Here is a 12,726-nt window from a genome sequence, read left to right on the forward strand (position 1 = left end):
TGAATAGGAGATTGAAAGGAAGTGTGAAGTCATTAAAGGCCTCCCTGAGGAAGTGATAACAGAAGTTAGAAGGAAGAATGGGGAAAAGGAAAAGAATGTTCTTGAGGGCCAGAACTATGGGTTTGAAGGCCCAGAGACCCTTGACCAATACTCTTCTACAAGTCACAGTCCATTCTTTGTTTCTCTAGAATTCTATGCTACTTTACCTAATATCTGTGTAGTACTCCAAAAGAAATGCTCTTTCTTTAAGTTTTGTAACAATCCCATAAAGTTAGAATAAGACTTACTTTGCATGACTGAGGCTCTCTCAAAAAGACTATATCTGTCGGTATGACTTAATCAAGATCATGCCAATAAATGGTCGAGTAAATTTGAAAACCAGGCTTTTAGACCTGAAGTCCTTTGCTTCCCGCCATATCAAATTACCTCTGTGAGGGCTTGGCAGGAGCATGCATTTCTTAACCTCCTTTTATTTATTTATTTATTTATTTATTTATTTACTTACTTACTTACTTACTTACTTACTTACTTACTTATGGCTGCATCGGGTCTTCATTGCAGCATGCGGGCTCTTCTTTGTGGTGCGCAGGCTTCTCTCTAGTTGTGGAGCGCGGGCTCAGTAGTTGTGGCACACAGGCTTAGTTGCCCCGCGGCACGTAGGATCTTAGTTCCCCAACCAGGGATCGAATCCGTGTCCCCTGTATTGGAAGGCGGATTTCTTTTTTGTTTTGAATTTTATTTTATTTTTATTATACAGCAGGTTCTTATTAGTTATCTATTTTATACATATTAGTGTATATATGTCAGTCCCAATCTCCCAATTCATCCCACCAACACCACCCCCCAACCCCTGCTTTCCCCCCTTGGTGTCCATATGTTTGTTCTCTACATCTCTGTCTCTATTTCTGCCTTGCAAACCGGTTCACCTGTACCATTTTCTAGATTCCACATATATGCATTAATATACGATATTTGTTTTTCTCTTTCTGACTTACTTCACTCTGTATGACAGTCTCTATATCCATCCACGTCTCTAAAAATGACCTAGTTTCGTTCCTTTTTATGGCTGAGTAGTATTCCATTGTACATATGTTCCACATGGAAGGAGGATTCTTAACCACTGGACCACCAGGGAAGTCCCAGTGCTTCTTGGATTTCAGTATTTAGGAGAAGACAATTAGAGTGAGAAAAGACAATTTTAAGCTCTGGCTACATACTGTTTGCTCAAATCCCTGAAGCTGAAGCCTTCTTGTCCTTTGCTACAAAAGGAGATTAGAGAGAATTAGAGATGTGTTAAGGACACATTACGTCCAAACTAAGACTTTCTTCCCCAATGTAACTTTTATACCATTAGGGTCTGCTGGACCCAATTTAATTTTTGTATTTATTTGTGAGCTATTCCAGTTATTTGTAAGGATTGATATTCTATGACTTTTAGTCTTTCTTAGAGGTCTTTCAAAGAACAAAGAGAAAACAGTCAAACAGAATTCACTCTTTTACAATTATCCTTTGGACCCTTTTAAAATCCAAGAGGTATTATGAAATCCTAGTGATTTTACATTTCCAGTATCTTGAAACAACTTGCTATTTGATCATCCCAGGAATTATTTCATCATTACTCATCAGTTATTCCAATTGTGGTAAAAAAGACCAATAAGAAAACAGAAGAATGATGAAATCATATAGTATTGTATCATCTTTGAAGAAAAGGTATATAGTCTGAACACACATCTTTACAGTTTTTTTTTTTAAGCTTTCATTGAATGCAGTTGCTAGTTCAGATTTTTAAAATTTACCACCGATGATGGTAAAAGGAAGAAAATTGCCAATATGTTAAATAATTATTTAGATACATCAGAAGATGAATGTGGAGAGACAGCACTCTAGAAATTTACATGGTTCTTAAGTGGTTACATGCTGAAGGTATACAAAGGTGTATTCAAAAGTGATGGGAGGGGGCTCCCCTGGTGGCACAGTGGTTGAGAGTCCACCTGCCGATGCAGGGGTTACGGATTCATGCCCCGGTCCGGGAAGATCCAACATGACGCGGAGGAGCTGGGCCCGTGAGCCATGGCCACTGAGCCTGTGCTCTGCAACGGGAGAGGCCACAACAGTGAGAGGCCCGCGTACTGCAAAAAAAAAAAGTGATGGGAGGGCTTCCCTGGTGGCGCAGTGGTTAAGAATCTGCTTGCCAACGCAGGGGACACGGGTTCGAGTGCTGGTCTGGGAAGATCCCACATGCCGCAGAGCAACTAAGCCCATGCGCTACAACTACTGAGCCTGCGCCCTAGAGCCCGCGAGCCACAACTACTGAGCCCACTGGCTACAACTACTGAAGCCCTGCGCCTAGAGCCCACGCTCCACAACAAGAGAAGCCACAGTAATGAGGAGCCCTGTGCACTGCAACAAAAAGTAGCCCCCGCTCGCTGCAACTAGAGAAAGCCCGCGTGCAGCAACAAAGGCTTAACGCAGCCAAAAATAAATAAATAAAAATAGATTTTTAAAAAAAGGGTCCACTGGATCCAGGTGTAAATGATGATGATTTTGCTGGTATACTGAATGTTAATTAGAAGGTTTAGGAGAAAATTGAAAAGGAAGTAACTTTTCCATTATGATTCAGTGTTATTTAATGTTGCTTAAATATGTCATTGAATACCATCTCCCATACTGCCTAAAATTATCTCAAGTTTGTCCCAGTCTTGGGAATCTCTCTTGTAAGTTACTGTTGAGAGAATAAATGTTTAGACTTGCAGTTATCATGGCAGACTGAACACACACATCAGGTCTTGTTTCTTACCCCTAAACTCTGCTAAACTACAGTAAAAGGACTTTTAAAAAGACATAAATCCAGGGGCTTCCCTGGTGGCGCAGTGGTTAAGAATCCGCCTGCCAGTGCAGGGAACACGAGTTCAAGCCCTGATCTGGGAAGATCCCACATGCCATGGAGCAACTCAGCCCATGCACCACAGCTACTGAGCCTGTGCTCTAGAACCCACAAGCCATAACTACTGAGCCCACATGCCACAAGTACTGAAGCTCACACGCCTAGAGCCCGTGCTCCGCAACAAGAGAAGCCACCTCAATGAGAAGCCCTCACGCTGCAACAGAGTTGCTCCCGCTCGCTACAACTGGAGAGAGCCTGCGCACAGCAACAAAGACCCAGTGCAGCCAAAAATAAATAACTAAATTTATTTAAAAAAAAAAAAAACGTAAATCCATAAATAGGAGAGGAGACAACAGCAACAAAGTCTTCAAAGCTGGACAGCAGATGGTTGAGATAACTAACTTAGCAGATTCCAGAGGCAAATCTGAAGTTGGTAGTGGGGCAGGCACCAAGACCCTCTGGAACCAAGGGTGAAGGGACAGGTACCAGAACAGGGAGGTTTGGGTGAGAGCTGTTTGAAAACCAGTTAGATCCCTAGATTTTCCTAGGTGGTGCTTCTCCCTCATTCCAGCAGAAGTCAAGGTTCATCCTCAGAGAGAGTAGAGCACTGGGTCTCTGGACTGGGAGAGTTCACAGTTGTGGGTACTCTACTAAAAAGCGTAGAGGTGTGCTCCATAGCTCTGTTCACCACTTGGCTTCCCTGAGCACTGGGGACCAAGCCCCCCAGACAGGGTACTGGAAGACTTTTCTTTGGGAACTCTGATCAAACCAAGAAGAAACATCTAAAGTTACTGAGTTGAGCACTTATCCCCAAAAAAGTCCACGCAGATCACCTATTGTAAAGCTGTCAGTAATCTCCAGTTGTGTACTCAAAGCTGTGGTCAATAATCTCCAGTACTCAGAGCTTTCGGTCAGCTCTTTAGGAGGTCCCACTCTCAGTCATGAGCCAAGGATCACTAGATTTTGAAGAAAGTATCCAATACAGAAGATACAGACCAGAAGAAGGAAAGAGAAGAAAAGTAGCTTGGAAGAAACTAAAAAACAAACAAAAAACCAAAAACATAACAAAAATCACCAAAATCCTCAGAAATAAAAGCGGTATTGCAGCCTTGAAACAAAAATAGTATGCTGAAGTAAAAAGGATCACTCAAATGACATAAAGAGCTCTTTTTAAATTTTTTATTTATTTTTTACACAGCAGTTTCTTATTAGTTATCTATTTAATACATAATAGTGTATATATGTCAGTCCCAATCTCCCAATTCATCCCACCACCACCCCCACCCCTGCTTTCCCCTCGTAAGAGCTCTTGAAATTAAAAACATGATGGCAGAAATCCTTTTAACTATAGTTTTAAGTACTTTTTTGGTGCTTACATATGTAACTATAAATAATAGACTTATATTATTACTTCTTGTCACTTTAGACATTATCTTTCCTGTAGTAGATTGACATACTTATACTTCTCAGTCTTCTCCCTTCTCTTAATATAGTTTATAGCATTTAAAAATTATAATATTTACCTTTGGCTTTTAAAAGTTATACTTAAATCTCATACTATCAAGTATAAATAAAATCAGTTTCACTTGTGAGTTCTCTTCCCACCTATTCTTGCTCATAGGTACTTTATCAGCTAGAATTGAAAAGGAAGATAAACTAGTATAGTAAATAACCTTACCCTTGTAAAGTATAAAGTTTGGTCTTTTGTTGGGCTGAGATTTATAATAAAGATGCTCTTACCCGTCTGTCATACATTATAAGCAGAGTAGGATATCTGTGTTTCACTTCCCAGTTTTGCATTTTCAAGGCTGTTGAAGTATAACTGCTTTTTAGAGGACAGATGTGGACTTTTCCCTGGTAACTGCTGAAGTGGCTGAACCTCTACTCCCTGTTTTTCAAATTGTTTTGACTGTGATCCAAAATAAATATTATATGTCTGTGTGTGTGTGTGTGTGTGTGTGTGTGTGTGTATCCATCTATCTGAAATGAAATCTCTTTAATCCTTTGGACTAAATTGGCTTTCTTGATAGTCTGAACTAACGTGTTTTCTTTCTTTCTTGATGTAGGCAGTTGATAAGTACTTCAAGCTTCCTCATGCTTCCAGTAAACCACCTCGGATTTCAGGAAGCCTAGTGGACACTTCTTATAAAACATTAAGATTTGCCTTTAGAGCATCACTAAAAACTGCCATCTATAGAATAACTACTACATTTGGTGAACATCTGAAGTAAGTTTACCTGTTTTTGTTCCACGATAATTCACTCTCAGGAGTTCACCTGAGAAACAGGTATGAGAATTATAAAGGCTCATAAGTTGAAAGTATTCTTTTGGGACCTTCATGATTCCTACTGGGAACTAACAGCTTGGATTTAGATTTAATATTTACATTTTAAAATTTGGCCTATCATATAAGCTTTGGGGCCTTCTTTCAAATGGGTAAAAAAGAGGATAGAAAGTTATAAAAGCAGCAAATGTAATTATATATTGTTTTTTTTTTAATTACTAAAATACCCTTAAGGGAGAAAAAAGGCAAAATGATATTTTCTTCTCCAGAAAAGCATATTAAAAATAATTCTGTTATTACATCTTGGTCAGCAAACTAAGACTTGGGGTGAGGAGAGTATTCCATAAATGTGTCCTTGGTGCTTTGTGAATCGTGCTGGAAAAGCAATGATAGATCATACCACCTTCAGAAACGGAACCAGAAAGAAAACCACAAATGCCAGACCTGTGTATATTTAGTTTCATTGATGTTTACTGCTTTCTTTTCATGAAATAATCTACCTAGGCAGTGTAAGGGATACTAGTTTATTAACTAAATTATTTCTGTCATAATTATAAATAAACTTTAAAAGATATAAGAGATTGCTCTGTATTTTTCTGTATGCAATCAATAAGTAGTTTAGAACTTCCTCAAACCACTTGCTTTTAGAAGCAGTAGTGTATTTCCTTTTACTTCCATGAGGCACATACATAAAGCATATGACATACATGTCAACACATACATAAGGTAGCAGCAGCAGCAAGTTTTTTTGGAACACTTTGGTTCTGTGTGGGAATACAGAAGAGTTGTAGATCCGCTCTCCTTAAGAAGTTTATTCATTTGTTTAAAAACAAACCAAAAAAAAATCTATTTATTGAGTGCTTCTAGATCTGCACTCTCCAATGTGATAGCCATGTATTGCTATTTAAATTTTTTTTGTGTGTGTGGTACGCGGGCCTCTCACTGTTGTGGCCTCTCCCGTTGCGGAGCACATGCTCCGGACGCACAGGCTCAGCGGCCATGGCTCACAGGCCTAGCCACTCCACGGCATGTGGGATCTTCCCGGACCGGGGCACGAACCCGTGTCCCCTGCATCGGCAGGCGGACTCTCAACCACTGCGCCACCAGGGAAGCCCCCTTGCTATTTAAATTTAAATTAATTAAAGTTAAATAAAATTGAAAATCCAGTTTGTCACTTACATTGGCCACATTTCAGGTCCTCAATAGCTGCACATAGCTAGTAGCTACCGTATTGGACAGCTTAGGTATAAAACATTTCCTTCATTGCAGAAAGTTCTGTTGCACAGTGCTGTTCTAGACAATACACTCGCGTTTTCACTTACTCTTCTCAAAGAGCCTTTGGGGTGTAGAGATTATCGTATTGTATAGATATGGAAACAGACTTGGAGGGATTAAGAACTTGCCTAATAGCGTAGTCTAGTCAGTGTTAGAACATGAACCTGAAATCAGGTCTTTCTTGCTCTTAAAATTCCACCTTCTTACCCTATACAATACTAGACTCTCTTTAAGATGTAAACTTAGATAAGAAAGGGAGATGACTGTTAAAAAAATTATGAGAATGAAACTCTGCCTTAGTTTCTTTCCTTTGAGAAGAGCCATATTTTTATACATGTACCAAAATTGATGAGGTCAGTAGAGACTATTTTGTACAAATACAGGACAGAATGGTATAGTAGAAGTTAGATTTGGAATTAAAACATTTGGATATATGCCTGGTTACATTATTGACTATCTGTAGTTGTGGGCAAGTTACCTATTGATTTAAGTAACCGGCCTGAGATTATGCAGGTAGTAAGTTGCAGAACCAGCATTTAGACTCAAATCTTTCTGACCCTAGAATTCTATCTACAAACCTCTGGAAACCATTCTGATACTGTTTACCCTCCCATGAAAAGGGTATGTTATCCATTCCAGTTTGTTTCATTTGCTGTTAAGAGAGATAAAATGGGATCCTACATATGTAAAGCCCACACTACATTATATATTGTTGTGACAATAACTATTATTACTGTATCATACCTGGTTTATTCATTCCCCAAAACTTCACCTCTGAGAACCAGGTATAAATGAAGTAAACGTCTGAGGTGTGAAAATTAACGCAGATCAGTTACGCATTGGAGAAATTCATTTAATACCTATTTACTCTTAATTTAGGCAAATTCGATTTGCTAGTTTTCCAGCCTATAACATATTAAAATATGAGAGGAAGACTGCTGTTAGAGTCAAGAATACTAACAACAGTAAGAGGCAGTACAGTGCCTGCTAGCAGAGGGGAGTCATGAGAAAAGCTGTAGACTTGGTGTTTGAAAAAGTTTGGAGCCATTTAGTGAGAGATGACAACCCTACTGGCACCTAGAGGGAGTCCGAACAGTAAAATACACTTGAGATGGTGCAGTTAGTCAGAGAGATGTAAATGTATAAGGTGCTTTAGCATGATTTGTAGCAAAATTATTATAATAAGACTTGACGCTTTTAAAAGTGGCGACCTTCAGTTACCTGGAATTTTATCATTCAGTAATGGTATATTACTATCAACAACTAGAAAACCAGAATTTTTCAGTATATTCAATTTCTGCCCAAAAGTTTAAAAGGAAGTTTTATACTAGTTTCAATATATATATTTGCCCCGCTTTTGTCCAGGTAATGTATTTTTGTGGCGGCAAGGGTGGGGAGAGAACTCAGTTTCCCCCTCTAAGACATAACTTACGTTCAAAGGGAAAAGTAAATCTAAACCACCAAGCTATTACCTTTGAAAACGATTAGTGGAGTCTATTGTGTTTTAACCAAACATTTTAGTTTAAAGGATTTTATATTAAAGGCAATTCAAATACTCCACAACTCAAAGATAATGTTGGAATCTGGTTTAAATAAAATAATAAAATCCAGAAAATCTACTGCAAGGCCTGGAACTGCACAGCAGGTTCCACAGCAGAGCAGGTTAAAATTGATGCCTTCACTTGTCAGTCTTAATTTGCTTTGGTCTTTTAGAAGGTAGAAGCATGCTGTTACTGAGTGCAAGCCCTCCTCCTCATTAGATTAAGGAGGGTTTTCATCCAGCTTTTTCAGAAGTACTAAATATGTGAAGATTTCTATTCGTTTTTAATTGTTTTGAAAAATATTGACTCTGTGCTCTGTGGTTCACTTAATATGCTTAATGTAAAATAAAGCTTATGCTTTGAATTTATGTTTCATTTAGTGCTGTGCAAGCATCTGCAGAACATCAGAAAAGACTTCAACAGTTCTTGGAGTTCAAAGAATAGTTAAGTAATATAAACTGTGTTCATTACACTGCTGATACAACTACAGATGGGACAGTAAATGTTCAGCATTCTTGGATCAGAAGAAAATGGACTAATTAGATGCTTCCTTTGTCGTGGTGGTTGCTTTGAAAACTATACTTTAATGGGAGAAATCATGGAGAGAAATTCTCAACAGAATAACCGAAAACTGCCTTTTCTGTACCGATTATTTTTTTGTGTGTGGCATAATAAAATCTTTGTTCAATTTTACAGAAGCATCTATGGCAGTAGAAATGTTTGTAGCTTATATAGCTTAATAATAGGAACTAGAAAATTTTTAGAGTTTACTTTTGAGAGGAGTAGAGTCAGCTCAGAAGGTACTGATAAAATAGGTTGACTTGATCTAGTCTTCCTTCCTAATCGTCCTGAGAGTTTAGCTCTCTGTAAATTCAAAATACATAAACTTTTTTGGAGTAGTTTCTGTTTGCTAAAGGATAAAAAGGGTAACAGTGGAGAAAATTTCACAGAAAATATTGTCTGAAGGACATATTTTGTTAATCTGTTAGGTTGTGTTTTTGTTTTCAGAGACAAATTAAATTTGCATGATTGTCCAAAAAAAGTCTCAATTTACAGATGCTAACTCTATATAAAGGAATGTGGAAAAATTCAGTTCTTAAGTTACAAGATTAAACATTCACATTTGGTTTTCGAAAGACAATTGACCAACATCTATGAATTTATTTTGTATCATGCTAGTAAACAATAAGCATATGGGTATTTTCTCAACTAGTTTTGCTTTCATTTTCTGGAACAAAACATTAAGTGATTGCCGAGTTTTTCAAGTGAGAGAAAAAGTTTTGCACGAAACACCAGGAAACTTTCCCTTTTTTTTCCTTCCCTCATCTTCATTAGATCAAATTATTTTGTAAAGCTTAATTGGCCTCACAGAGGGAGCAACCTTTGCTTTGTTAACTGGCTAATTAAAATATATTAGGAAAATCTTTGCAGCCAGAAACAACTTAGTCATCAATCAGCAAGTGAAACCAAAATGTCAGAGGGATTACTGTTCTTAGGAGTATGTTGTATGTCCCCAAAGTGAGTAGGTAATTTTATAATTTATTAGATCACCTTTGGAGGTGAAAGATTGGAAATCCTACTGGTAGATATTCACTGGACTAACTTTGGACTGAAATGCTCCCTTGTAATTCTTTTCCCATTTTTTCCCTCGAGTGTCCCCCATTTTTTTCTTTAAAGTCAGCACAGAATTGTATATGAATCTTTAATGTGGTATATATGTCTACCATTTGTCTGATTACTTGATGTATTATATCTTGATTTATTTGTTGCCCCTTCAGCCAGCACATGCCAAATTATAAATGAATCCTGCTGGCCTTTAAAGTATCTTTATGAGACAGTTTCCCAGTTGTCAAGTGTTTGGAGTATTTAGGCAGTTGCCTTTTTTTTTTTTTTTTTGCATCTGAAGTGGAGTTGATCTCTTTTTTGAATGTAAAAGTTGAATTTTGAATGTGGAAGTTACTTACAGATGACCAAAAAATTGTGACTAGGTTGACTGAGAACTGTTGAGTTCCATGTTTTAAAGCCATTGAACTTCTTATATTCCATTCTCTGCTTTCCCTGGCTGAGGCATTTTGGGAGAAAAGAACTCTTAACCTTATGCTTCCATAAAGAAGAATTTAAACTCTGACTTACTTAGATAAAATGTCTGGCTTTGTTTAGGTTTTTATCATTTCCCATATACTTTGGGCAAATGTATATTTGATGAGCAATGTGAAAATTTCTGATGTGTTCATCCCTATTTTTTCTCAAGAGGACGTGCTGTGTACACAGTATAGTTCACTATATGTCTGGCTGGTGGAAATTTGGAAACTGCTTCCCCAAATCTGGATTGTATTTAGTAGATAAGGAAGTCAGTTCCTTTTCCTCATTGTGTTGTTAATCTACACACCATCTGTTGGAGTAGGGTATGACTCGATCACCTGTTATGAAAGAGAGCTCCTTTGCCTGTGTACAGGGAGGAGGATCTTAGGAAGGCCAGCAGGAGGAGAGAACCATTTCCTTTGATGAAGTCACATCCTGCCTGTGAACCCACTGATACTATACATTGGCCTGAAAATTAGAGGGTGTTCTTTAAAAGCCTTTCTCTGACTGTCAGTACAAAACGTGATTGTATCAGCTCTTGTAATGTTTTCTTGACCCTTATGGAAGGTATAAATCCATGTAACTTTTTTCCTAGAGAACTGGGACACTGTGCTAGAATTTTAAAAAACTTGTATAGTTGAGCTGACGTGGATAAGCAACAATTTGTTACTTTGCTGGGTTTATTCCTTGGTAATTGTTCTGTGTGTCTTCCTATAAATATGGTGATCTGTTTATATCCTTTTGTATATCACTGATACTCAATTGGGTAGAAAAATAAATTGACAGTTTTTAAAAATGGGACTATAAAATGAAATATGTATATCTGTGAGGTCAGTTATTTAATTTCTGGGGTGTGTGTGTGTGTGTTTCCTTAGCCGTTTTAATGCAGTCTCAGAGTTGTTGCTTATAAAACCTGAAACACTTCTTGAGAAATGAGCTTTTGCCCCTGGTTGGACTAATCTGGTAGGTGATCTGTGTTTCATGGTACCTCTAAGGAGCGTGAATTCCAAAAGCCTCTTTCTTCGTTGTCTTGGCTGCCTTTTTTTCCGAAACTAAACAAAGGATGCAGGTGCTGAAAGCCATTTCTTAATAGAGGTTTCTTTTCTTGCCAGAATAATGTTTCTAAACGGATCATATTCCACCAGACTAAAAGTTTTGTCTGTCAGCTTTACTTAAATTAGTCTGAACTTCAACTCAAGGTAGTTGAGGTACTATGTATTAAGTCCCTCAACTTTCTTGTGTGCTATCCCAATCCATAGTTATGTTTCCTTAGAACCAAATAGCTTAAAACAAAGATGACTTTAATTCATCAGTTAATAATCCAGCTACTCTTAACAAGCTGCTGACCACCATTTTAAAATAAGCAAAATCGTTATCGTTTTGAGGGTAAGAAAGGGGGATAGACAGCATGCACCCCCTAGAGTTCTCAGTCATGGTCCTAAGCAGACTTGGCAGTTGCTGTAGTGATAGGCACGTTGATGTGGAGCTAGCTAATCATCCAAAAATACTCACTGAATGTCTATTATGGCCCAGCTATTAGAAACAAATTGACCTGTGAACAAGAGAGTCCTTGTCCTCCAGGAGTGTATAATCTGATGCAGTGGCATTTGAAACTTGGAATCAGAAGCATCAGACTCACAGGGAGTGCTTATTAAGGTTCAGAGTCTGGGCTCCACTTCAGTACAGATTCTGCTTCAGGAGGTCTGGACTGGTTCCCAAGAGATGTAGTTTGTAACCAATTCCAAGCAGTGGTCTGAGAATTACATTATGAGAAGGGTTTATCTTAGATCAGGAGATCTGATGCATTTAGCATGCATCAGAATCAGTTGGAAAGCTTGTTAAAACACATTACCGGGCCCCCTCTCCAGAGTTTTAGGTTCAGTAAGTCTGAGGTGGGGCCCAAGAATTTGTATTTCTAACAAGTGTCCAGACACTGCGGATGCTGCTAGTCAGGAGACCATACTTTAAGAACTACTGTTCTAGTGGATTTTCTCATATGTGGTGTTCTCTCAGATGAGTGTCTAAAGCATATGAACTATGATTTTCTATAAGGTGGAGTTCTTACATCTGATTCATTTGTTGGAAAGCTTGAAGAATGTGGTTAGATCCCAGAGGTAATGCAGGAATGCTTAGAAATATTCAGGTGTGTGGATGATTATCTTGAAACTGCAGCAGGGATCTGACGTGAGTTGCTCTCGCACCTTTACGTGCTCGTGCTCACATTGTTCCCTTTGCCTGAATTTCTGTCTTGGCGCACTTCCCGTTTTTCACAACGAGATTAGCTTTCCCTCATGCTCCTGGATAGGTTTCAATGTGTTTTTTCAATGCTTTGTCATTCTTTCTTTTTTGGACCATATCACATTGAATTGTAACTTAACTGATTAAAAATCTGCTTCCCCTTGTAGATTATGAGCTGTCTCTCCTTCCAGGATTCCCGTTACACTTTCTCAATGTATCACTTTAATATTTTTGACTTTCCATGCTTTATTCTGGGTAGTTTCTTCTGACCTGTCTTACAAGTCGTTTTCCTCAACTGTGTCTAATCAGTAAACTTATCACACTAACAATAGTTTCCTGATAACTAAGTGAAAATTAGCAGTCCTTTTTTAGGATTACTTTCAGTTTTCATCTTTAGCAGACCTTATCTACAATTCTGAAAT

General features: G+C 38.1%; 1 protein-coding gene across 3 annotated transcripts in view; it reads left to right on the top strand.

Moving 5' to 3' along the window:
* The window catches only part of NDC1 (NDC1 transmembrane nucleoporin), a 47,280-nt gene extending 36,400 nt beyond the window's left edge, over window positions 1-10,880 (top strand). Inside the window, exons 17-18 of one of the 3 annotated variants that reach the window (XM_004273828.3) lie at window positions 4,951-5,111; window positions 8,365-10,880. In XM_004273828.3, coding sequence (XP_004273876.1) covers window positions 4,951-5,111; window positions 8,365-8,428 — 225 coding nt within the window. In that variant the 3' untranslated portion in view covers window positions 8,429-10,880. Of the gene's footprint in view, window positions 1-4,950; window positions 5,112-8,364 lie in introns of those variants that run through there. The other 2 variants (XM_033435470.2, XM_033435471.2) reach the window with 2 other exon arrangements.
* Window positions 10,881-12,726: the final 1,846 nt, after the last annotated feature.

This window comes from Orcinus orca, chromosome 1 (genome assembly GCF_937001465.1).
Source record: "Orcinus orca chromosome 1, mOrcOrc1.1, whole genome shotgun sequence".
NCBI classification, from domain to species: Eukaryota; Metazoa; Chordata; class Mammalia; order Artiodactyla; family Delphinidae; genus Orcinus; species Orcinus orca.